Source organism: Falco naumanni, chromosome 3 (genome assembly GCF_017639655.2).
Source record: "Falco naumanni isolate bFalNau1 chromosome 3, bFalNau1.pat, whole genome shotgun sequence".
In the NCBI taxonomy this organism is placed as follows: domain Eukaryota; kingdom Metazoa; phylum Chordata; class Aves; order Falconiformes; family Falconidae; genus Falco; species Falco naumanni.
Window position 1 is genome coordinate 12,024,749 of NC_054056.1, and position 22,743 is coordinate 12,047,491.

Consider the following 22,743-nt stretch of genomic DNA (forward strand, 5'->3'; position numbering starts at 1 on the left):
GTGCTCCAGGCCCTCGGTGAGCCTTTGAGGGTGTCCCTGAACCCCCCCGTTTGCTCTCAGGGGCACATCTTCCTCAGTGTGCCTCTGGTGACCCCCCAAACTCCCCAGTGGTCTTCTTAGGGCGTCCCAACCCCCCCCATGCACTCCAGCGTCGGCATCATCCAGATGTTCCCACACAGCCCACCCCACGGAACACCTCGAGCTGGCAGGGGACATGGGGACATGTCCCTGGGGCACCACCCACAAGCCTGGGGACGCGGCTGAAAGCCCCAGGCGGCAAATTCACTTTGCTTCAACCCAGAGCGAGAGGAACGAGATTTTATTTTGAAAAGGGCGTTATCAGCTCCGATCAAAACCATTCCAGCGGTGGGACAAGACCAACATCACCAACTCGGCAAGGAACCACACCAGCGTGCCGCGGTTCCAGCTCTGCAGATGCTCTGGTGACAGATTCCGCCCCCCCTCCGCCCCCCCCCCCCAAATTTCCTTTTCTTTCCTATTAATCCTCTCGTGTGTACAAATAAAAAAAGACCAAACGCAAATCCACAGCGTGTCTGGCACCTACCAGTCCTCATAGGGTGACAAATGAGGGTCCCGAGCGCCACCCGCCCCTGCCCTGCGCTGGGGAAGGGGCTCACCCTCCCACAGGGAGCTCAGTCGGATTTCTCCTTCTCCTTCATGTGCAGGAAGACGATGCTGAACATGAAGAGGCCAACCATCATGGAGAAGGCGCCGGCATAGTAAGGGTACGCCGAGGGGATGAACCGTTCATACTGCGTGTGCTGGAGGGGACGCACCGACACCTGCGGGAGGGGAAAGCAGCGCTCGGTGGGCTGCCCAGCAGCCCCTCCCCCCTCGGGTGGGTCTCCCCCCTCCACGTACCTGAGTGGAGGAGTAGAGGTGCGTGTAACCCAGCCGATTATAATCCACCTTGAACTGAAACACGCCGTAGATGTCCGGCAGCTTGAACCGCACGCTGTATTTGCCGCCTGAGGGAAGAGAGGGCAGTGAGGTGGCAGTGAGGCACGAAGCCGCAGGAGCCCCAAGGCGGCGAGGGAAACCCACCGTTCCGCTTCAGGAAAGTCCGCACGAAGGGATCAATGCGGACAAACTCCAGCTGAATATCGTCTCCGTCGAAGGGAACCCACTTGCCATCGGAAAGCTTTTCGATCACAATGCTGTACTCCTGGAACGAAACCACAACGTTGGGAAAAGTTAACCAGCAAACCTGGACTCATTCCAAGTTCAAATTTTCCCAAATTCCTTTTCTCAAGGAGGTTCCATGTCCCCTCGTGCCGCCTTGAACGGCAGCCTTACCACCAGGTCGGTGACGGTGTAGGCGTTGGGAGGTGCAACTTCCCCAACGCGGTGGTGGGACACGGCCCCGACACGCAGCACTCCCTCCTCCTTGAACACCCAGCGGGACAAGGCAACAGCCAGCTCGTAATTCCCTGTCTGCGAGTACCTACGGCCAAAGGAAGGCCGAGAGAGCATGGCAGCCACGCCGAAAACACACACCGTGTGCCAAAACCCAAACCGTTAAAGCAACAAAGCACCAGCCAGGGCGAAAGGAGGGACCTGCTCCCCGAAGCGCTTTGTTCCCTAAGGCCAAACAAACGCATCACCCCCAATTTCATTCAAGTTTTCCCATCACGTGAATATTTGTTGCCTATTTCCCAGGACTTTCTTCACCAAACAGCTCCCAGATACTGCGCAGCCAGGGATGTCAGGAAGCCAACGTACCTCTTGGAGCCGGGAGTAGCTTTCTGCACAGCAGAATTGAAGAAGGCGTCACTAAAGAAATCCAAGGAGCCGCTGAAAACAACGCGGGCATTATTCCGGGCCTGGAGCCCCGCGATCAGAAGGGTGTTCTTCCCAACTGCGTGTGGGTACTGGAAAGGAAGGGGAAAGAAGGCATTTCGAAGAGCGTTTAGCCAATTTAGGGGTGATTAAAGAAGAGTTAATCTCTGGTTTGCTGTGGGGTGGAACATCCCGACTCGCTAGCACAGAAGCTCAGTATAACCAGGAACGGGGTTCACAGCTTCCACCCCCTCCGCCTGGAATGAAACCTTTGATCTAGGCTGGCCTCTCCTCCAACGTGTCCCTCACGCTGGACATTTTCCCAGGGGCAGAAACCAAAGAGGAAGATTCTCAGGGCAATGCAGGAAGGCAAGCCAACAGCCCGACCCCTTCAAAATCCATCAGGAGATCAAACACCCGATGATCTTGCCAAGTTGCCAAAATCTGAGAGGCTTAATTGCAGAAGTACAGCTCCAAAGAGGAGGAAAAGCCACCAAGCGTACCTGAGTGATCGGCTTGTCTGGGAAGAAGGAGTAAGAGGTAGACGAGCCCGTCAGGATATCCAGCACCAGCGGGTTGTCAGGGTCAGCCACCATCCTTGCAGGGAGAGGCACTGTGAGTGGCACAAAGACCCCCCAGCGCCCCCAACCCCCAAGGAATGTGTGGCCACCAACTGTGTGAACCTCCTTGCCCTCTGGATGCAGCAAGACAACCGCAGAACTTGCACACGCTGAGCAATGAAATATTTCCTTAACATACACAGTCAAGCTTCACTAATTTACATTAATAAATGTTCCTGAGCCAGCGACTAAGCAGCTTTGGAGATTCTTTTTATTGGCATCTTGAAATTGAGGGAGACTGCTCCCATCCGGAGTCACAGCTGGCTGACCCCACACTTACCTCGCGCGGTGCTCGCTCCCCTTCCCCTACAGCCACCACCTCCCCCCCCTTCCGCCGCCGCACCGCAGGTCGCTTACCCAACTCCTCGGAACAGGATGGGGTTCAGCGCCGCTCTCCCCACAATGGTGGGGGCCTTCAGGAGATTTTCAGCATCGGCGACAATGAGCGTGTGCTGGGAGGAGTGAGAAAGAGCGGCGTGAACGCGCCGCAGGGGCAGGCAGGCTGGCGTTAGGTTCTAGCGGCGAGCAACAGATCCTCTGCTTAACTGAAAGCTAACGCTGCTTTTACAGACAAGTCCAACTGAGCCACTGGTGGATGAACGTTACAATTCAATTAAAAAGTAAAAACCAGCTTATTTTTGTTTAATTATGATCAAACTGATACTGATACATAAGGAAAAGAGAACCAACTTTTGATAAAGACAGCAACACTGCTGGTGTTTTATTTTCCTCTACTTAGTAACTTTCATCCTTGTACTAGGACAACGTCCGCATACTGCTTCAACAGTTTAACTTTATTAAAAATGAGCAGAATATATTTAGTTCAGACCTTAATATAGCCTTTACAGTACCAGATGATACTAGAGGGAAAAAAAAGTAAATCACAGAAACACGTACATTTCTATATTCATCTCTGGATAATCTCCCTTCCCACACCCAAAGCGTCACGCTCGGTGTCTGACGTGCTTCACCCCATCACACCCTTCAGAGCGGTTCACACCCACCAGTGACCGTGGCGTGACCGCCTGAGACCCAGTGACAGTTTCAGGCTGTAACCTGAACAATGAAACCCGGGAGATTCAGGAAGATGAATCCGAGGGCAGAGACCCCGAACGCCCTGCAGTGCTATGTCAGCAGCCCCGACTGCAGCGTCACTGAACACTGCGAGGTGGCATCATTTACGACTTTCCTGGGAGAAAGGCAGGAAAGCAGAGAACAGATGGAGAAAAAAATAAAGGAAACGAGGACAGGAGATTCATGCCTAAACCTCTGCACTGAAAACACCCAAAACGTGCAGGCAAACCTACTCACCTGGCCGGGGTCGGATATATCATAGTTGTGATGGTCGATGACCGCTGTCCTTTCCTCATCAAACTCTATCCCACACTCGCTGCCCAGCTCCCGCAGCGGGTCGCCTACAAGAACAAAACGGATCCTCTTTACACAGTGTGTTCAGGACGCAACACCAGTCTCAGCGCTCAAAAGCAAAATTCAGCTTAGAGTCACGTGCTCAGCACTCCACAGCCAAACCCCGAGGAGCAACTCAACCTCCCCCAGCTCAATTCCTATTCAAAGTGTCAATAAAGGCTATTTATCCCTCATTTCCGTACAGCACACGCCTTGAGGTTCACAATGAGAAACAAGAAACTGTTTTCTCACCATTTTTGTCACAGGAACTTGCAGAATGGTGAATAAACTATCCGCAGAGCATCAGCGGCAGAGATGCCGGTTACAAGCAGTGCCCGAAATGCACTAACTCAACCCTGATGAACATTTGTACTTACCAATGTCTGAGCTGGCAGCGACGAGGACACTGCCACCGCCATCGATGAAAGCGGTGATGGTCTCCACGTTGATGTTTCCACCAAAATCTGAAAGCGCAGGCCAGAAATTCACGACTAGTTCTCAGAAGTAACACCACAGCACAATTAAACCATGGCAAAACACCAGATCATTTCTCTCGTGGCTGAAAGAACCACCACTAGAGGCCTGGAGGTACCTGCAGTTTGCTACCAGGTGCAAAACACAAAGGATAACACCTAAAGCGTAAGATTTAATTAAAATTGACAGAATAGTTGGAAATCCCCCTCCAAAAATGCTGCCAAGTCCCAAAAGCAGTCAAGTTTTCCCCTCCTGTGTTTACCTTCTATGGATGGCGAGAAGATGATCAAGTTGTCGTACAGAAATTCCCCGTATTTTATCAGGGAGAGGCCGGCATCATCCGCTGTGCGGAAGGTGAGGTCGAAGCCCCTGTCTGCAGCCACAGACACAACCGACAGCTTTGGTGTCTCACCAACCCACCACACTCAGGTTTATCCCCCCACTGAACAGCGGGGGTTTGGAAAAAGTGGCTTAGGGGCTTCCTGGGGGGACCACCGGGATGTTCCCACGTTAATCCTCAGGGTTCAATTCCCCGAAGAGCCCCTTTGTTGCAAGGATGCCCCGCTGACACCCATCGAGTGCAGACAACGCTGCTGGGGACCCGAAACAAGCACAGCTGGGGACACAACCCCATCTCCTCCCTCAGCCCAGCCAGGGGACCCCAAAACCCCCAGCTCCCCCCCTCCAGAGGACCCCAACCTCCTCTCTCAGCCCGGCCGGAGGACCCGAAAACCCCCAGCTCTCCCCCAGGGGTCCCCAACCTCCTCCCTCAGCCCGGCCAGGGGAACCCAAAAACCTCCCTCTCCCCCAGGGGACCCCAATTTCCTCCCTCAGCCCGGCCAGGGGACCCCAACACCCCCCCCGCTCTCCCTCAGGGGACCCCAACCTCCACCCTCAGTCCGGCCGGAGGGCCCCAAACGCCCCCCTCTCCCCCGCCCAGCCCGGCGCGGGGCCCCCCGGGCCCTACCGGCCAGGCTGCGGAAGAAGAGCGAGTGCGTGTCCCGCAGGTTGCCGTTCTCCAGCAGCACCAGGGTGCGGGGCCCGCCCTCGGCCCCGGCCGCCGCCACCGCCAGGAGCCACCACAGCCGCAGCGCGGCCGCCGCCATCTTGCTCGCCGCCGCCGAGCTGCCCCGGCAGCGGGCGGGCGCGGGCAGCCAGTCGGCGCCAGGCGCCGCACCCCCGCCTCCCAACCAGCGGCCGCCAGCTCCGCGCCGCCGGCCAATCACCGGGAGGCCGCCGTGACCCCCGCGCGGCCGCCGTACGGAAGATGGCGGCGGGGCCCGGCCCGCTCCCACCCCGCCCCGGCGCAGGAACACACCCCAAAATGGCGCTGTCGGACCGTTTATTGGGGGTAACCGGGCGCGACACAACGCGGCGGCTGCCAGCGCGCCCCGCCGCCGAGCGAGAGCCTCTCGCTGCGAAACCGGCCACACGCGGCGCCGTCCCGCGCAGCCGGAGGCCCGGGCGCGGCGGGGTCAGAGCGGGCGGCGGCCAGCGCCGGCTTTGGCCTTGTGGCGCCTGGCGGCGGTGGGCGGCGGGGCCAGGGCCTGCAGGCGGAAGGGCCGGGGCAGGGGGCAGGCGCCCCCCTGAGCCCCCTGCAGCCCCGGGGTGGCTGTAAGAGAAGAGGGGGGGGCGCGGTGGGTCCCCCCGCGGGAGGCCAGAAGCGGCCTCATCCTGCGGGCGGGCCCTGCTCAGGCCAGGGTGCCCAGCCTGACGCCCTCCCCTCGGGAATCGCAACGGGGGAAGGAGCGTGCGGGAGGGGACGGGCTCACCTGGGGGCCGCAGGGTCCCGCGGGCTGGCGGGGCTCGGAAGTAGCTGCTGGCGATGGCCTCGCTGCCGCTCCTGCTCAGCACCAGCTTGTAGCGGTCCTGCTCAGGCTGCGAGCGTGCAACAGGTCAGCAGCGCTGGGCGCCGCACAAGGCCACGGGGCACTCGGGAACGGGGCAGAAATGGGATAAATAGGAATAGAAAATAAAGAGAACCGCGCCGTACCGCTGGCTCGCCGCGCTGGGCCGGGGGGCTCCGTCGGGCGGGTGTGGGCTCTGGCAGGGCTGGAACTGCTGCGGGAAGAGACGGACGTTACGGGCTTGTCACCTCCAGCACAACTAACGCGCTCCCCGATCCCCATCACCACAGAGATTCCACAGAGATTCCCCAGGGATTTGTACCGCAGAGATTCCCTAAGGATCCATACCCATCTTCGTGTGAGAGACATTACTCAAACTTTCTAAATAAACTTTCTGTACACGGGAGGCTTTACAAACGAGCGCAGCCCACCCACCATCTGCTGAGCCATGCGCCCACCACCAAGATGCTCTTACCTGCAGGCAGGCGTGTTTTTTGAATGACAGGCTCTGGAATTTTCCAGCAGCCGGTTTCCTCGTCCCAGACAGATTCGCACTTGACCTTTTCCAGGTTGCTGTAGTTGCAGTCACGCCGGACGAGGGACTGCACCTGATCCAGCAGTTGCTGGAAGAGCATCACATCTCGCTCCAGGCGGCGGATGGTGCTGAGGTAATCGATCTTTTCCAGCTCAAACTCCGACTGCAGATCTTTGATCTCAGTCTCAGCAGCCCGCAGCTGGGACATAAAACCAAAATAAATCATTGGGATTGTGAAGGAGAGCGAGCAATTGTTACTGTGAGTACAGGCAGAGGGACGGAAGGACACAAAAGCATGAATATTTGGGTAGATTTCTAATTTATAGTTCAGAATTAGGATGTGATTTGTGTCAAGAGATTATTCCACATCTGTTTTAATGAAAGATTTCTTGCGTCTCCCCACAGCGCCGAGTCTTTGAACAGACATGAAGTTACTCTTACTAGCACGGTCTGTGCCCAGTGATAACAAACCCTTGGGAGTTCCTAACGCGGATGAAAAGGTGCAATATTTCTGCCGTACCCTAAATACAGAAATAAAACACATTCTTAAATGTGCGGTTCAGCATTGCACACACACACAGACACAGATTTTTTTGGAAGCTCGTCTGATTCTGCCTCGCCTCAGCAGAGCAAAACTGATTTGCAAGTGTGCCTAAAATCCAAAAGCACTGCTTTTACAGATATATATATTTAATTTCCTCCTACCCCCCCCCCCCCCTTTCATGCTGTAATTTCTCCCTGAGACCCCGGCGTGACGCTGGGGCGGCCGGAGCGGAGGAGGCTGTGCAGTAGGTTGTGTAGGTCAGCAGCGGGAGTCACATCCCCTCCCGACACCAGCCCTGACAATGAGCCCAGCCTTGAAACCAGGTGGGGGTTGGGGGTTCAACACCTTAATTGACCACCTCGAGGGCTGCTGCGTCTGGAATGGCATCAAAACGCACGCGAGCAAGCTGACAGGCACGTGTGTGAAATACTTGACACAGCCAGAGCCATTCTTACACATACTGCCCTAAAACACCTCCTTAACCTAAAAAAACCAACAGGCACGCAGAGGAGGAAAGGGATGCTCCCAAAAGATTCCGCAGCGATAGCGGGGAGCTGCTCACCTTTTCCTGCATCTTCTCCAGAAGCTTGCTCTTGGCTCGGACCTCCTCCTGGATGGAGTCATAGACGTTAAGCAGGACCCAGTCACTGCTGTCCTCGTTAGATTGCTGCAGGGCAGCCACCAGCTGCATCCTCCGCTCGTCCGCATATTTTTTCCGGCGTTTACGCTTTTCTTTGAGGTCCTTGTTTTTAGCCTGCTCCCCTCCTACTACCTGTTGCTCCAGCATCTGCAGCCTGGGAAGGGCAAACGCTTCTCTTAGCTCAGCAGGACAAAGAACTGTCCATGTGAGCATGGAGGACACACGTCCCCACCTCACCGACATCTGGGGAGACACCAGAAAACGTCCAGAAAATGGTGATTTCTGACGAGATTTGCTGCCCTGAGTAATCATGGAAAATTCTACTTTTATTAAGTTTCTGTCATAAATACTCCTGTGGATGCAAGGCAGTGTGTGTGTTATTGTGTCAACAGGTGTGTCTGGAAATCTGTATCTACGCTCCCAGAACTCTTTTTTAAAAGCCCTGTTTTGTGAAATTTACATTTAAATTCTTATTGAAATATACATTGACTATAGCACCATATTTCAATTCTTACTTCTTGTTTTGAAAGACTCTCAAAGCAAACACCAAAAAAAATGCCCAAATGACACAAAGAAATATTTTAAGTGGTGGATATGGGAGGGGTAGAGTGGGAAGCCATAGCACGGTCTCCTGGAGGCCGTATCGGGTGGGGTCATGACTTTGTAAGCTCAGCGTTGCTGTTTGGTGCTGGCCCGGACCCCTGTTTGAAATCGAGCTCAGCTCAGGTCTGTGCCACGCAGCCCCGCGTGCTCCGGCACGGCAATAAAGCCTGGCTCTGGAGCCATTTGCTTTGCACAGGGATCTGCAGCAGAGCAGGCGGCTCGGGTTGGCCAGCACTGGCTCACGATGGAAAAAATCCCACCACTGATAAACCCTCTGCTGATAACAGCCTCTTAATTAGCTTCAAACCCAGCTGAAACAGCTCCTTCTCCACCAGAGGTGACCTGCTATTCTCCTTCACTGCACTTGCCAAGTAGCCTTCAGTTTTGTTTGTTTCATAACGCACTTGAATCCTTGCGCTGCTGAGCGTGTCACGAGATCTCACAGCTGTCCCCTGACGGTAAAGCTTTTAACAGGCGGCTTTGAAAACCCCCAAACCCTCCTGCCTAATCTGCAGAGAACTGTGATTCTAACAATGTAATTAGAAGCGCATTTGTCACTTGTTTGTCATGAAAGGGAACACTGCAATAGGACTATTAAGAGTTGCTGTATAGTCAAAACGAATGGTTTCTTCGGAGACCTCTCCATTAACAGACAGAACTGCCCACAAATTACAGATGCTGCTAATCTCAATGTCTTAATAGCTCCTTTTTCAGGTGGGTGAGGCCCAACAGAGCAAGCACGTGCCGCAGGAGCTCACCAGAAAGCTGAAAGATTGGTTGAGAACCACAGAACTTTTCAGAATCAAACCCGATCATCCACATTATATCTTACACTCAGCATTTCTGATTTTTATATAATTCCACACAACAGAGTAAAAGAGAGAAATCGGCAGAATGTGCTTGAAGCGTTATTTCTGAAACAGCCCAGAAGTTCTGATACACTGTGCTGTACTCTGACTTCAAGACAAGATGCCTCTGAGACAGGGCCTGGTGTGAGTCTCGAGCCTGCACCCCTCACATCCCAGCCCCGTGCTCCAGCCCCTGGGCTAACGCTGCCCCTGCAGTGGGGTTACTGGGAAATGCTGATGCCAATTCCGGCTGATGTCTTGCAAACATTGTGAGATGCGTGAGTGAGGGGCAAAAGTGCCCTCGATGACAAGGGAGAGTCGTGGAGGACACGCTGTGCTCCATCCACACAGTTAGCCGCAGGAAGGCCTGCTGCCTTACTTGTACTGACAGGAGAGGGCTCCGCGTGCCCTGCAAGAGCTTTCTTCCAAGAGGAAAAGGAGGTCGCCTCCATAACCTCTTTGGGCACACAAGTTCTTTCAGCAACTGCCAGACTCAACTTCATAAATTCCTCATAAATTACACCTGCAAAAAGCCAGAGAAGGAAGAGACTTCCCTGCCTACAGATCTAGGATTTGTTACCAGGAGAGCATGCTTTTTTGCATCCACGTCTGCTGATACAGACACCTCCAGAGTTTTCTCTCATAATTCTGGCATTTGGCATCATCAAATGCCACATGTAACAAGTATTTATCTGCCCAAATAGGACAAAGGTAATTTGGGGGTAAAGAATACATGCCTGCCTAGCTTTGTACTGCGCTGAACTGACAGCTGAAGCTCAACAGTTGTAATAACAGAAGAACAGGGTTGCATGTGTTGTAGGCAGCGCCCAGGGGGCGGTTAGCAGGAGCAGCACGGTCACTGACCTGGCCAGCACCTGCTGCTGGTCTGCAGGCAATGCAATCCCCTCCGCGCCAGCCCCCTCTGCTCCAGCACTCCCCCTGCTCACACTGCAGGCATCCGGGACAGTCCGAAGTGCTTCTGGGCCCTGAGGACAAGAGCAAACCAAAGGCTGCTGCTCTGAAAACACGCAGCGAGAGTACCAGGATAGGTGAAGGGTAACACTCCCCACTTGGGTTTATGCCACCGTGGGGGGAGAAGTAGCTTTAGAGGGTACCTGGGCTGATGTTGGTCCTTCCCCTGCTGTAGCGTCTACAGGCAGAGGTGTCATGTCAGGAGTAGTTTCAGTCCTCACAGCAGCTGAAGAGTAAAAGAGAAAATAACCACAGTGTCAGCGATGACCTCTGCAAAACTAGAGCATAAATCTGTGAAAACATCAAAGTCTTCACCAAAAACTAAGAACTCTGTGTCTGAAAGGAAAAACCCTGTTATTTACCTTCTTGCCGGTCACTACAAGCCATTAAAGACCCAGAGGGCAGATAGGTACAGAATGCAGATTTTACAGGGTTTGGAGAGCCTGGGTCCTCATGTTCATGCACAAATAACCTATTTCCAGAGGCTGGGGGGGGTGCACGTTTGTAATGGGGGGGGGGGGGGGGGGGGGGAAGGGGGGGAGCTCTCATCTTAGAAAGTGATAGCATCAAAAATGAAGACTGTAGGTTCAAGAATTAATATTGGGCAATAAGTGCTGTACAAGCACATTGCCAAATATGCTCTGAGGCGCTGTGGAAGTATAAATGAAAAGCAGCAATGAAGAGAAGAGCTGGCAACAGTTTATAGGTATGTGAGAGGAATATCCACCCTCCAGCAAAGCGATGGTCGTGATAATCCACCGGGAGACCAAGGGCTGCATTGCATTTGCATGCGCTGGAAGAGACTGCTGCAGCCACCGCAGCCACCCTTGTCCTGGGCGTGCGAGCTGTGCAAAGCCAACCGGCTCAAGACCAGTCACATCTGTAGCTCAGACCTCTGGTTGAGAGAAACGCTGCCCCAGGTCAGAAGAAACAGCTACATGGGCAAAAATTGCATTTCATGGCCTCAGAGCTTACAGGGTAGAGCCAGGCTGGTCCTGACAGGGAAAAGAAACCAGGGAAATAGAGAAGAGGACAAAATGGGGACAGAGTCCTAGGAAGGGTCCAGGAGAGCCAGAGCCTCCTGTCAATAAGGGAGGGCCGAAAGCAGGGACTGCTGTCACTGCCAGGTAGCGCTCACTGCAGTAGCTGTCACTGCTGCTTTGAAGGCTGCAGTGGCTGCCACAAGTCATGCTTTGCAAAAGCAGCCTGCATCTGCGGTCAGGGAGCCCTCAGCCTGCGCTGCAGCCTCCACCTGCCTCATCCACACCTGCTTCCTTCCTGAGGTTCTCCTCTAGAGCAGACAGCTTCAGATTGTAGTGATGCCTCAGGCTGCTGATGTCCTCTTCGAGGCGGGCCCGGGACGCCTGCTCTGCTTCGTAGCTGGCCTTTAGCTGGGCCAGCTTCTCTTCGTACTCCTGAAAGGCACAGCAGACAGCCTGACGCAACAGCCCCCTGACCCTACACAAGGTCACCTCTAGGTCCGCTCTAGGTCACTTCCTGTGTCCACCCCAATAAAACCCGACCGATCTTGTATCCGTTGACTTTTCCTGTGATTTAAGTCAGCATGGTGTTGATGGAAGGTGACTAGCCTAGAAACCACTGTCTTGGGTGGCTGTGGTGCCCTGGAAGGGGATTGTGAAAAGTAAGGAAAGCACTTTATTTCTTTCTGCCCCCTAACTCCTCATTCCTCCTCCTGGCTTCCTATCCCCTCTTTATCTTCATCCTTGTACTGTTCCTAACACCTTTGACTACCACTTTCCTACTCCCTCTTTCTCCCTCCTCTGACAGGTAGAATCTATGTTTCACATGGAGTGTGAAAAATTCTTCTTGGGAATCCATATCAATTCATCTCCAGAGAGGTGGGAACCATGCTGAGAGACAGTGCCATTGTAAATAAGGCCTCCACCAACACATGTCCTGTCCACAGGAGAAGCCCAAGGACCAAAAATTAGGAAGAGAAGCATTCCAAAAAGGCTGAACCACACAGCCCTATACCATATTTGTAATGATCATTATAAAAACCCACAAGCCTTAGTCAAAGACAGTACGGGATACCCCCTCCTGACTTACTTCTCTGATGAGCTGCTTCTCTGCTTCAAGATCTAACTGGGGTTTGAGGGGAGCTGGCTTCTCTGCCAGGTGAGCAGTCTCAGCAGGTAGAAGCCCTACAAAGCAAAGCAGAAATAAAAATCACTCACAATTACTGGGTGGGATTGTCTGTAGAATGCCTGGAAACAGAACAAAGAACCTGGCTGCCAGCAAAGAACACCGTAATCCTTGTGCTCCTTCAAGCTGCACTCACGTGCCAGCATCTGCGCTGCCAAAACGCCCACTGGCCTGAGACTCCATAGGTGTGGGGAGAGAAGGAGTGAGCGCTGAGCCAAAGGGGAGAGGTTTAAGCTTCAGGTATACAAAATATAAATCTAATCTCTTTCGAGAAATAACAGGAGACTTGTTTCCAGGGCTGTGCTAACAGATTTGGAAGATAAAAAGACACTGGGAAGGAGATGAAAGGTGCAACAAAATTGCCTTCTTTCTTCACAGCTGTTACTGAAAGGTGGCAGAAGGGGTGGGGGAAATGATCTTACAGCCTTATTCCTCTGCTGAAAGTTGCCCTTTTTTGGGGGATAATTCTCAAAAGGTGATGAGCTCCCTAAAGACTGCTCTTACCCATTCGTTCCCACATTTGCTATTCCTACTTCACAGCAAAGACAGAGTCTGCTGGGGCTGGGCTGAACCCTGAGCGGACAGTGCTGCTCTCTGTAAGCAGTGCCATCAGCAGGGCAAAACTTTTGTACTGTCAAAAGCTCACAGGGTAGGAGATCAGGGGCTAAATGCTACCTTAAAAAAATATATAATATATATTTAATAAAGAATTTTACATCATTATTTCTTTCACAGCTCATTTTTGCTCTGCCAGCCAAAACCTCTTTTCTGTGAGTGACCAAATTGTAGCCAGAACAATCAAGGGGAATTAAGGATTTGAATCTCATCAGCATTTTCTAGCAGGATTTGTCATAACTGAAAATATGGGATAATTGAGATGGTCTTTACCAGTGGAATAAGGTCAATTTGGCAACGGTGAAAGAAAAGTCTGTTACCAGAATGGGGACCTCTTCCTCCAACAGGTAAGGGAAAGGTTGAGGTGAAATCCAGTGAGCATTTTATGTGTAAAAAACTCTTTTTTTCTGTCAAAGATAAAACATCTCTGCAGCCACAAGGGCCCTCCTACCTGACGAGTTATTCGCACCCATCTGTTCAGCTAGAATGGCTTTCAGCTTCTTAATCTCCTCCTGATACTCCCTCAGCAGAGCATCCTTGGGGTCCTCGTTGATACAGGGCTTGTTCTTGATGTTTTTCGCTCGATTAGCATAGCGTAAAGTACTGAGGCTTTCATCATAATTGTTATCAGCCGGAGACAAGCACGCTACCATCAGGGTCTTGGTATTCCCTCCAAGGGAGTCTTGTAGCAGCCTGGTCAGCTTTGAGTCTCGGTAGGGGATGTGTCTACACCTGCCGTCGACCAGGGCCGAGATGACATTGCCCAGGGCCGAGAGGGAGAGGTTGATTTTGGTGGCCTCTTTGAGCCGCTCCCCCGTGGCTCCAGTTTTCGACTGTCTCTCGCTTCCTGCCAGATCCACTAAATTGAGTTTTGCGGCCCTAAGGTGGTCCTGCCCTCGCCCATCTGCAAGCAAATAATTCCAGGTTGGGCTCTAAGAGAAAGCATCTTAACAGTCAAGAACCAGGACTCCCTTAGAATCACATTCCATTTCAAGCCCTGTTCTTTGTCTGCATTTGAGGCCCACCTCCCTTAAGTAAATAAATATCTAGTTAATCGTAGAACTACATGTTTTAGTGCTTTCCTGAACAAGATCCTGCACAGTAAAAACTCATGCCTGTTCTTACTCACCCAGTGAGCTCTGAGCACACACCCCCATACACCCCCTCCACATATTTCCACAGTGTTTACAATTTCACACAAAGCCCTCTACAAGTAACGAGGTCAGACTGTGAGTTTATAGAACTTTTTTCCTCCTCAGATTGTTTTGTGAAGTTAAACAATGTCTGGCAATTGGAGAGAAACAAGGGAGGAAGCACAAAATGAGAAGTCAACGGGCAGTAACTGGAGCAGGGCTAGTTAGCACAGACTAAATAGGATGTCACGTAGGCATTCAGGGATCCTGGAGAGACAGGCAGGAAGGTTACCTCTACAGGCTACAGCGGAAAGGCTGGAGTAGACACTAGGTTTGGAAACAGTTTTTGCATGAAGTCCCAAACTACAGCTTCTCTCAAGACTAGAACCCCACCTACCCTAATCAAGGGACATATATTCGAGACATTTCTTGCTGTGCTTCAAAAGAAAAAGCATATCCTATCAGATACCACCAAGGTCCACCATCTGATTCGAATGTTCAAGAAGCCCAGGAGATCTCCCCTCTGGCCCAGACAGCTGTCAAACTGCACCCTGACTCAGCATGCAGGCGTGCTCAGCAACATCTGCTCCTCCTCAATGCATGACATTCTCAACGACAAAGTAAAATGAAGGAACACAGGCAAGAAATGAGGAAACCACAAGAAATTGGGACTGCGCTCAGCCCGAGCCACCCTGATGTGGAGATGGTCCCAGTGAGTGAGGAGTCGGACCCAGTGAGCTGGTGCCATCCCCATCGTAACGCTTTAAGGCAAGAGAAGACGTGAGCTGAAGCTAACAGCCAGCTCCCCAGCTACCTGGATGCTCACCTCACGCACACAATATCTGCTTTCTGACCTGCATTTTGAGGCTGGATTAACACGATGACACAAATTCCCTGTGACAGAGAGCGAGTGCCTCTGGTCACTTTAGGAATCCCTTAATTTCGCTGCCTACATAACTTTCCCAGCCTCAGGCAGAGCAAAGCATTGGACAAGCATTCCCAAATCACAGGCTATGTCCTAAGCACCAGACCACACTCTTGAATGTCCATATCCCAATCTTTCCTTAAGATTGCAACTCAAATTCAAGGGAACAGCTCCTTCAGCACTCCAAGTGCAGAAAGCATCAAGGTTTTAACAGTCTGCCCTTTTCCAGGCAGACTTCTACAAAACTGAGCCTTGAAATTAGTCAGTTCAGATTTATGGCTGTGGACAATGCCTTAACACGAGCAATGAATAATCTGATGCATGGGGGAAAAGTTAAAAGTTCACAGGTAAACACTGAAAAAATCTAAAATCTGTTGCCCCAGGATATTTCCCCAGTTACAGCAACAGATTAACTGTGGAACTTCACATTTGCCACTGAACAAACTTGTTTCACTCCAGATCTTTCTGGTGTGTCCAGACATGGGAGAACTGGGGGGAAAAAATCCAGATGGAGCTTAAATAGAGCACTCTCTCACCATCTTTTCTGAGTGCTGGGGTGAGTGGAGAGTCACAAAAAGTAGGTTTTCTAACCTTTTCCCCACCTTCCCCCAGTTTATGTAAACACTGACAGGCAATTAAAAAGTTGTTTCGGTTCCTGCCAGTCTTTTTACCCAGGGAGGCTGTTTGCTTCGGTCTCGGAGCTTAGCAGTTTAGTTTCCGTGGTATAACAAGGTCCCCAGACTCTTGCTAAGAAGCCTGTCGCAGACCAAAAGTCTGGCCCATCTAATTTTTGTACACCCCATCAGCCAGTGCTGGTGGCATAAGCACATCTTCCTCATTAACAAACCAATCCCTGAGCAAAATGTAAAGGTATCAAACATTTGCTACTCTAAACACAGTAAAAATACTGATGGTAACTTGCGCACGTCAAGCATCTCCAGCCAAAGAACCCAATATTTGCCATAATTCTTGAATCTGTTACTCAAAAAACAAACAAACAAACAAACAGAGTAATTTTAGTCCACATAATTACAAAGAGATCCTTTAAAATATCAGCTCACTGTAAATTATAATTTACTACAGGGTCAACTGGAAAATAAGTATGAACTTCTCCACGTACCCCTTCGTGAAGCCTAAAGATGACAACATAAATACCAACTTCATTAACTATTTCAACTAATGATTACCCTAGTAGACATCCAGTTATGGGGATTGTGCCAAAACCCTCAGCTTTCTCCTCAAATATTCCAGCTGTCTTCCATTTAATTGCCAAGACTGCAAGTTTCCCCACCTGCCATCCTGTTCCATGTAACAAGTTTTCAAATAATTAAATTAGAGAAATAGTTTCAGGCTAGATTAAGAGCCCTGAACCAATCTGGAACACAAAAGAGAAGTGTAAATACTTTTTTCCTTTTTAGGATTAAAGCTGGGATTTTATAGACCCACATGATGCAAGGATTAGCATCCACTGGCTGTGTTAATTGAGAAGTTCCCAAGATACCACCACCACCATCATTCTGGATAGAGGAAAATGACCTCACCAACACCTAGAACCACAACTGAGGAAGGCTTTGTGTAACATTCCCCACGACTGGAAGAGCTCAAGAAAATGAAGGCAAAGCTGTTCACAGCCGCAGCTGGGGTCAAGGACTAGACAGAATACAGGAGACTTAATTCCTTTCTTAGTCCCAGAAAAAAACCCTCTCCAGGTCTGTGTTCAGACCCAGTGAAGCAACCTTATCAGCTAAAGAAACGTCAGTGGGAATGAGATACTTCAGAAAGGAAAAACAGTCACTAAAACATTACTAAGGGATTCTTTTATTCCATATTTAAAAGATGTGCCCCATGGTTAAGCTCAATGAAGGAATCGTTGGGTGAAATGATCTGACGTGGATTATAAAGGAGATCAGACAAGTTTCTCCAGGCTGTACAACGCCTGAACTCCAAGCCATCGGATGGGCTGTGAGATTTAGCCCCCTTTGGTGGAAATAAAGGTTTGAGAAGATAAAGGAATGGAAGGATAATTAAATATGTTCCCAGTCTGAGTGCAGGACATTTCTCTCCCAAGGGGGAATTGAGGAGGAAAAAAAGAAAAAAACACACCAAAAAACCCAAATGGCTTTGAACACTCAGCCATTTCACACTGTGAAGAACGTGCATGTCAGGGCCTATTTCTGATTTCTACTAGACCTAAAATCATTTAGGATCTAAGTTTAGCTGTGGGATGACTGGTCAGACTGCACAGATTCTGCACTCTGCTAGGCCCAGGCCTGACATGGGACATCCAGCTACCTACCTACGGTGTAGATTTCCATATTGACAGTAAAGATGGAGTGGGAGCGGGAAGAGTCCTTATTCATGAGGGTATATCCCACTGCTCGGTTTCTCCAGCCTGTCTCCATGATCTGCTCACACTGTACCACGCTGTGCACGGTGTGCAGGGAGAGCCCCTTCACATACACCCCTTTTTCTGGGTGCTCCTTCAGCTGCAAACAGGGACAACGTGACACAGGTTAGAACAAGACGCACAGAGACTGCAGGAAGGTACTCTGGAAACTGTCCAGAAGCTTGAAGGCTACGTGAGTATTGCATGTGGAGAAATTAAACTGCAGTATTGCAAAAGCTTAGCTGACTGCCACTAAAAAGCCTCAGTATTTCTGAAGGACGAATAAAACCACACAAAGAGAGGGAACCACCTTCGTGTCTTCACAGGCAAAAAGAATTAAAAGTTTGCCGATTGATTCAGATATCTCCTAGGCCACAAGAAACCCAGCTTCTCTGTGCTGAGACACCTTCTACCTCCTTATTATTAAGCTGCATATTTTAAAAAAGTGAAATGTTTTTCACCTGTTATGGCAGGATCTCATCAGTCATAGGGAGCTTTTTTTAAAAAATCAAAGCCCAGATTCAATAGTCATAGATATTTGTTGCCGGTGCTTTGCTGAACCCCTCCGCTCTGAGAGGGTGTCTTGATCACACTGACAAAATTCCCAAAGTCATACCCATCATGCACAGGTGGGCTATAATAATTTTTTTCCAGATTAGTTCATTTTTAAGATGCTCTAAAATTCTATTCAGGCACCTGAGTAGAGACAGTGTTAAATAGCTAGCAGCATCTTTTCAGCAATTACCAATCACGCAGAAGAAAAATTTCATACAGCATGCTAGTAAATGATTGAAACATTCAAAATCTTGAATGACCCATCAAACCTACACAAAAAACACAAAACAATCAAGAGATCCCAGCACTCCTACACCAGCCCCCTCCACGCTGGGAATTTTAAATGAGATGAATTCATTTTCAACAGCTATGTTACACCCCACATCTGCTGAGTTCATAACCAAAACTATCTTTATCATGTCAGCTGGGATATCAAGATATGGCTGTCATGACTTGGTGTCACAGAGCAACAGATACTACCACGTTTGTCAGTGTGACTTCCAAAGACGAGCGTTAGTGACGCGTGCGCCACAAGAAGCAATGTCAAGTAGAGTGTTTGCTGTTAAAAAATCCACACAGAGCAGAAATGGATGAAAACTAAACTTGGCAGGGTTTTAACCTTGTTCTAAAGCTGTGACCACCCAGGATGGATCTGGTTCCAGAAACACAGCCAGACTGTTCATACACCCTGACTTCTGCCTGTGCTGTAGAACCCTGCAGCTGGACGGCTGTGTCTGAGGGTGCTGCAAGTCCCTGAGGCGCACCCAGCGGAGGGCATGGCTGTTGAACTCCACGACAGCCTGACGGGGGGGGGGGCAGGGATTTTCCTTGCAGAGCTCCAGCAACCCTGTTCTTCACAGGGTTTCATGCCACTGGAGGGGGTTGTGGGCTTCAGGGTCACCAAAGTCAGATGTTGAAAGGCAAAGGGACAAAGAGAAGTGGGATTTCTGGAGGAGAATTGGGGGGGGCACAGAAAAGAGCAACAGGTCAGCCTGGGCTTTCTGTCTCCACAGGACTCCCTTAATGACTCGGTGGAGGCAGCAACAGGCAGCAGCTGTCACTGGTGCGATGGTGTTACCCTGGCAACTGTTCTGCCCAACTCCTGCCCTCCCAGTGCCAACCGCAGTCGTCATGGAAACCGGTGTCACTGCTGATGTGGAACAAAAGATGGGAAACTGCAGCAAGCACCTTCCAAAGCAGCGCGTCCCCTTCTCCCACCCTCCCACTCGACACGCACAGGTGAAGCACACTTGGAACATGGAGCTGAGAGGGTTTTGCCTCCCTTAAAGGCAAGAACCTTTTAAAAACACATCTGCCCGTAAGGCAGTTTGGGTCTGTGACCATTTTGGTGCGACTGTGCGGCAGATGGTGCTAGTGCCTCAGTTTTCTCCACCAGGGCAGTCCTGCAGGGAAGTAATTAGGGCAAGAGATTTGCAGCTCCCTCCAGGAATATGTGCAAAAAGATCTGCAAAGCCACCAAGAGGTAGATATTATAAAAATCAGCCCCCTGATTAGGATTTCAGGAAAGTTTACCCTCCTGTATTCCTGGAAGCTGCCTGCCTTCCTCGTGCATTCCCATGGGGAGTAAGATGTGCTGTGTCCCCTCAAAAAGGAATCAGCTTTTTTTGTTTTAGACAGATAATGAGATCATCCACAGCTCCACTGGATCAGACTAAACATTTATAAGGCACAGAATCCTCCTGCTTCAGAGACAGTTGTGAGAGAAACAATATTAAGAAATTACCCCATGAGCATTTTATTCCATCCTTTATTCACACAGCTGCTGCTAAGCTACTGGCTGCTATCAAGCAGGACACACGAGATGTGTTTCTGACCAGATGCTGTTCCTTCTGCCACTAAACTTTTGCTCAAGTCTGTCAAAATCTCCTCTTGGCATCCATAACTGTAATTTCACCTTCCGGCATTCAGCTTCTGACAGAGAGTATTACTGCATTTCTGCAAGACATTCATGGTAATACCTATCTGAGAACACATTGACTCCACCTCACCTCCAACTTCTGCTTGGTATCGGCTCCTAGAAGGTCTCGTATGTCTTCGTTGTAAATCTCCAGGTAGGAAACTCTCACCAAGAACTTGGTGTTTTCAGCACACTGCACAAAAGAGGAACAATTTTTGGGTAGGGCTCAAAATGAAGGCAAGTAGGCAGCCCACATAGCTCCTCAGTGCCAGCTGGGTGCCTACCTCCCTTCAGCACTTCATCAGATCTCTTGCTGGCATCACACTCCTAGGTGTAACCACTCAACACGCTCGCCACAGGGACATTCAGTCCTTCAACACCCCAAGCGTGAGTCTCTAAGTCAGCAGAGATAAGGGTGCAGCTCCTCTGACTACATACGGGCCTCAGCTTTAGGACGAGAGGCAGCGTACCCAAAAGCCTGTTCCCATTCTTGCTCCCAAGCGCAATCAGCACTCACTCCTTGGGGTAGGAGAGAAAAAGATCTTTCTAGATATCACACACTCTTACAATGGGATCTCTTTCGCATTGTTACCTACCTGTACGCTCTCAAAAATGTGTTCAAATGCCCTGGGTATTATGCCTTTCTGTGTAGAAGGATCCACAACTCCCTGCATGGTGAATGACTTCCCACTGCCAGTCTGGCCATAGGCAAATATGGTGCCGTTGTAGCCTTCGGTGACACCCTGGAAATGAGGAAAACCGAATAAAATAGCCGTTATCTTCACGTTTTACATAACTGGAAATACATTGTCCCGATTCAGTCCCAGCTCATAAAAGGTATTTGAAAGGAAGAACTGGAAGTAAACCTCAAACTACTACTTGATCTCCACATGCCATCAGAGTATCATAATTTAAAAATGCATTCTGCTAGCATAGAAATCAGTGGCTTTTCTCTCAGAAATGGAAAACCTGAAGAAATGCAGGTGTTGAAAAGTGGAAGGGATGTTGACAACACTCAGAAGACCAGAATATTTTTGCTGCAGGGCAGAAAAATCTTCTGAAATCCAGGGAGACAACTAGAATGCTAGTTGATTGTAGGGCGGCCAAAGGAATGGTCTCTAGCTTAGAATAACTTCCCCTTGGAAAGCTGGCTGAAAGAAGGCCTCACTTTCACTTGTTCCTATTTCAGAGAAGCACGGTAGGAGCAGAAAGTATTTGGATTTCTTAAGGTTTAAATAAAATAAAATAAAATAAAATAAAATAGCCTATTAATCTAATAATCTACTGCTTCAGACCCTGCCTGTTCTCATAAGCAGGAACTTCCACCTCAAAAAGATCACTAGCCATTTTATCCCTGTTTCTTTTTCTAACAAAATTGGTTTTTTGGGGAGATTAGGGTTTTTTTGCTTTGCTTGATTCCTTTCTCACCCTAGCTGTTGCATTAACAAGGAAACAAACATATCCCCTCTCATTTTGCTAGTCTGTAAGAGGCTGAGGTTCCCTGTCTTCTCTAAGGTTTCTCACTTGACAGTAAACATGTCCCTAAAATCATCAGGAGTCTTGTTTGTCTCCCTTCTCCTCGCATCACTTTCCACTGCAGTTTCTGTCCAGCTACTATCTCTAGGGCCCACTCAGCAGGATTCATCTTTTGTATAAACATCCGCTCAAAACAATTAAATGTAATTCTATCCTCAGAGCTCCGCTGGCTGCTAGAAATGTTTTTCCTCTTCCCAATTTCCCAGCCTGCTGCTGGGACACTGTCGTGCTTTCCTCTGCATCCCAGGGTTACAGCTAAACTTCCTGCAGCAGCAGGCTGGGCTGCTTCTGTCCATAAATCAATTTTTATAAATTAGGGATCACCTATCCACGGAGAACTCCTCAGCCCACGTTTGGAGCTACATGTTGGCTGTGCCTGGCTTGCTTCGGGCATCACTCACCTCCACGAGCGGGTAGGCGATCTCGTTGTAGATCTGTTCCGTGTTGTGCTCCTGGTAGTACACCCCGTCGAAGGTGAACTGCTTCGGGGGCTCCCTGGCAGCGGTGGGGTTTTGGAGGAAGCACTGGCCCCGCGTGCTCTCCATGCTTACGACCGCCTTGCAGCCGAGGGCCTTCTCGCGCTCGTTCATGGGCCGGCAGCGCACGATCACCTTCACCGCCTCCGAGGCCATTTCCCAAGGGCCAGCTCAACCCCACGCACACTCACTTGGTGGGGCTGGGGGGCATCGGGGCCGGGGTGGGCCTGTGGGAGTGCTGGGGCAAGCCTAACCCTGGGGCCTGCACCCCCCGGGTGGGGCAGAGCCCTCACCTTGCTGGGGACACTGAGGAGAAGGACCCCAACCCCACCACTTAGCATAAGGAAGGAGAGCCACAAAATGGCTGGGGGAGAAGGGGAGAGTAACGGAGGAGAAAAGCTTGGGAGGGATCAAGGGGGAGACATGGAACAAGTCTGAGGGTGAGGGTAGACCTGAGGGGGGCAGGCCTGAGGCGGGGAAGCCTGAGTGGGGCAGGCCTGAGGGGGGGCCGTGGGCAGGCAAGCCTGAGGTAACTTCGGGGAGCAGGGACAAGCCCGGGGGGGGCTGAGCGAGGGAAAACCTGAGGTGAAGCTGTGAGCGCCAGGCAAGGCTGAGGGAGCGGCGGGAAGCCCAAGGGGTCAGGCTGCGAGCCCGGGCCGGGGGCTGCGGGAAGGCGGGAAGCGCCGCCCGCCCCACCGCGCATGCGCGCAGCGCCCCGACGCGGTTGCCACAGCAACGGGGCC

The 22,743-nt window shown here is 50.8% G+C and overlaps 2 protein-coding genes and 1 long non-coding RNA gene across 5 annotated transcripts; 1 reads left to right on the top strand and 2 right to left on the bottom strand.

Annotated features, from left to right (window-relative positions):
- Positions 1 to 304: 304 nt before the first annotated feature.
- DDOST (dolichyl-diphosphooligosaccharide--protein glycosyltransferase non-catalytic subunit) lies at positions 305 to 5,432 on the bottom strand. The gene is made up of 11 exons (XM_040588671.1): positions 5,269 to 5,432; positions 4,564 to 4,674; positions 4,205 to 4,291; positions 3,732 to 3,835; positions 2,778 to 2,872; positions 2,304 to 2,397; positions 1,744 to 1,892; positions 1,318 to 1,465; positions 1,066 to 1,186; positions 883 to 989; positions 305 to 803 (listed from the first exon to the last, which is right to left on the bottom strand). The coding sequence occupies exons 1-11, from the start codon at positions 5,405 to 5,407 to the stop codon at positions 654 to 656; spliced, it is 1,305 nt and encodes a 434-aa protein (XP_040444605.1). The 5' UTR covers positions 5,408 to 5,432; the 3' UTR covers positions 305 to 653.
- A 105-nt stretch (positions 5,433 to 5,537) lies between these two features.
- On the top strand, positions 5,538 to 7,711 carry LOC121085721. The gene is made up of 3 exons (XR_005827172.1): positions 5,538 to 5,652; positions 6,718 to 6,816; positions 7,089 to 7,711. It is a non-coding gene; the product is annotated as an uncharacterized LOC121085721 (long non-coding RNA).
- KIF17 (kinesin family member 17) lies at positions 5,837 to 22,667 on the bottom strand. 3 transcript variants are annotated; one of them, XR_005827170.1, is made up of 12 exons: positions 21,926 to 22,667; positions 20,585 to 20,731; positions 20,080 to 20,181; positions 17,426 to 17,615; positions 13,523 to 13,975; positions 12,361 to 12,455; positions 11,558 to 11,705; positions 10,434 to 10,516; positions 10,183 to 10,304; positions 7,790 to 8,021; positions 6,074 to 6,882; positions 5,837 to 5,913 (listed from the first exon to the last, which is right to left on the bottom strand). XR_005827170.1 is itself a non-coding variant. In XM_040588667.1 (11 exons), the coding sequence occupies exons 1-11, from the start codon at positions 22,154 to 22,156 to the stop codon at positions 6,559 to 6,561; spliced, it is 2,127 nt and encodes a 708-aa protein (XP_040444601.1). In that variant the 5' UTR covers positions 22,157 to 22,667; the 3' UTR covers positions 6,062 to 6,558. The 3 variants fall into 3 exon arrangements, 1 of the variants encoding a protein (XP_040444601.1); XR_005827171.1 differs by lacking the exon at positions 13,523 to 13,975; XM_040588667.1 differs by lacking the exon at positions 5,837 to 5,913 and having other exon boundaries at positions 6,062 to 6,882.
- Positions 22,668 to 22,743: the final 76 nt, after the last annotated feature.